A 2110-nucleotide genomic window follows, 5' to 3' on the forward strand; every position below is an offset into this window, starting at 1 on the left:
TTAAACACGGCGGGCGTGATAGCAGATGCTGTGCAGGTGCGTCCGCACGACAACGCCGACCATGCCTCCCCACACTCATTTATTTCTGATGGCGTAATGTCATTCTTCAATTTGGATTTATCCAAATAAGAGTGTGCATAGCCAAATTACAAGACGAAGGGAAGGGGGAAATCAATGTCCAATAAAAACTGAAAGAAAGAAGAGGGGAGGAGTTGAGAGGATGTGGTGTTGGGATCAGTTATATTACTAATTGTAGTCATAACTCAGCCAGAGCTGGAGCTCTCTCCAGGTCTGTGGAGATGGATACTCAGGATGGAGCAGAGCTCTGCTTTCCACAACTCTTCAACATCTCCTGCAAGAAACCTACAACTCCTCTGTCTCAAGTTTTGCTCCTTTATATTGTTGTGTCCTCAATGTCTCTGCTGACTGTGACTCTCAACCTGCTCGTCATCATTGCAGTCTCCCACTTCAGGCAGAGTTTCATATTTTTTACCTGCTGCTGTGGCTTTACAAGTGTATACCTGATTTGTTATATCTGTTTGAATACTTTCTTTCTGTTGAATTTTTTTTAAAATTATATTTTCCTATCTTTCTAGGCAGCTCCACACACCCACTAACATCCTGCTCCTTTCTCTGGCTGTCACTGACTTTCTCGTTGGTCTTCTGTTTATGCCTGGAGAAATCCTGCGAAATACAGCGTGTTGGTTTCTTGGTCAGCTCACATGTTCATTGTATAATTATGTATCCTACATCGTTGCCTCTGCCTCAGTGGGCAACATGGTGCTGATATCAGTCGACCGCTATGTGGCTATTTGTGACCCTCTGCATTACCCCACCAGAATCACAGAGAGAAGAGTGAAACTTTGTGTTTGTCTGTGTTGGCTCTGCTCTGTTTTCTACAGCTATGTGATTTTAATAGATGATCTAAGTCAACCAGGCAAGCATAATTCTTGCTATGGAAGATGTATAATTATCATTGAATTCATTGCAGGATTTGTTGACCTTTTTATATCCTTTATTATTCCACTTACTGTCATCATAGTTCTGTACATGAGAGTGTTTGTGGTGGCTGTGTCTCAGGCCCGTGCCATGCGCTCTCAGGTTACAGCTGTCACACTGCAGCTCTCAGTGACTCTAACAGCAAAGAAATCAGAGTTAAAAGCAGCCAGGACTCTGGGTGTTCTTGTTCTTGTGTTTCTATTATGTTTCTGCTCATATTTCATTGTTTCACTTTTTGGAAACGAGTTGCTCAATAGCTCATCTGCATCGATTGTGATCTATATGTACTATTTTAACTCCTGTCTAAACCCTTTGATTTATGCTATGTTCTACCCCTGGTTTAGAAAAGCAGTGAAACTAATTGTGACTCTACAGATACTGCAGCCTGGCTCCTGTGAGATCAGCATACTGTAGAAAAAAGAAATCTTTCCTTAATGTACCAAATGGTATACCAAATTACTTTCTCTATCAATAATGTACCATATTAATTTTACGACATTTAACAAGTAATATGCCATACATTACATTTCTTGAGTAATAACCCCAACACTGGTTGTCAAATAGTGCTGGTTTCAATTATAGAGGCCTAGAAAAGGGTTAACAACCCACTGGCAACCTCCTGTCACTAGCAACAAAATGTGCATTCTGATACTGTTTGCCGAGTGGTTGCTGGCTATCACTGGGTCAGACTGGTTGAAAACAGTGTCACAAAAAACCTCGACATGATTGTTTTAATCACCAAAATGTTGCTGTGGCTACTCAGAGGGAAGATTCCAGGTTTTCAAGTTTGCCTTGTTACCAGGCAGCTGCAAACCAGTCTTTAGTGTGATGACTCCTGTGTGGAGTGTATCTTGTGACCTGGGGTAGAAAGAGATTGCAATGCCCCCCTGGGTACCTTTACATCACAGCTAACAGATGCTAAAAAAGTCTTAATATCCAGCTTTATGTGACTGAAAATTATCAGAGTGTGTGTGTGGGTGTATGTGTGTGCGGTTGAAGCAACACTCTGAAGACACTAATTTGAGAGTCTGAGTTACAAAATGTGTGATTTAATAAAATAAGTTTCATAAAAGAAATAAATGGTGATTGACAGCAGAGTTTTTAAAAAGTG

The 2110-nt window shown here is 40.9% G+C and overlaps 1 protein-coding gene across 1 annotated transcript; it reads left to right on the forward strand.

Moving 5' to 3' along the window:
- The first annotated feature begins 296 nt into the window (after window positions 1–296).
- Window positions 297–1413, forward strand: LOC113008279 (trace amine-associated receptor 13c-like). The gene is made up of 2 exons (XM_026145585.2): window positions 297–472; window positions 597–1413. Exons 1-2 carry the CDS (start codon window positions 300–302, stop codon window positions 1411–1413), a joined length of 990 nt encoding a protein of 329 aa, XP_026001370.2. The 5' UTR covers window positions 297–299.
- Window positions 1414–2110: the final 697 nt, after the last annotated feature.

The sequence above is a fragment of the Astatotilapia calliptera genome, chromosome 16 (assembly GCF_964374335.1).
Source record: "Astatotilapia calliptera chromosome 16, fAstCal68.1, whole genome shotgun sequence".
Taxonomy (NCBI): Eukaryota; Metazoa; Chordata; class Actinopteri; order Cichliformes; family Cichlidae; genus Astatotilapia; species Astatotilapia calliptera.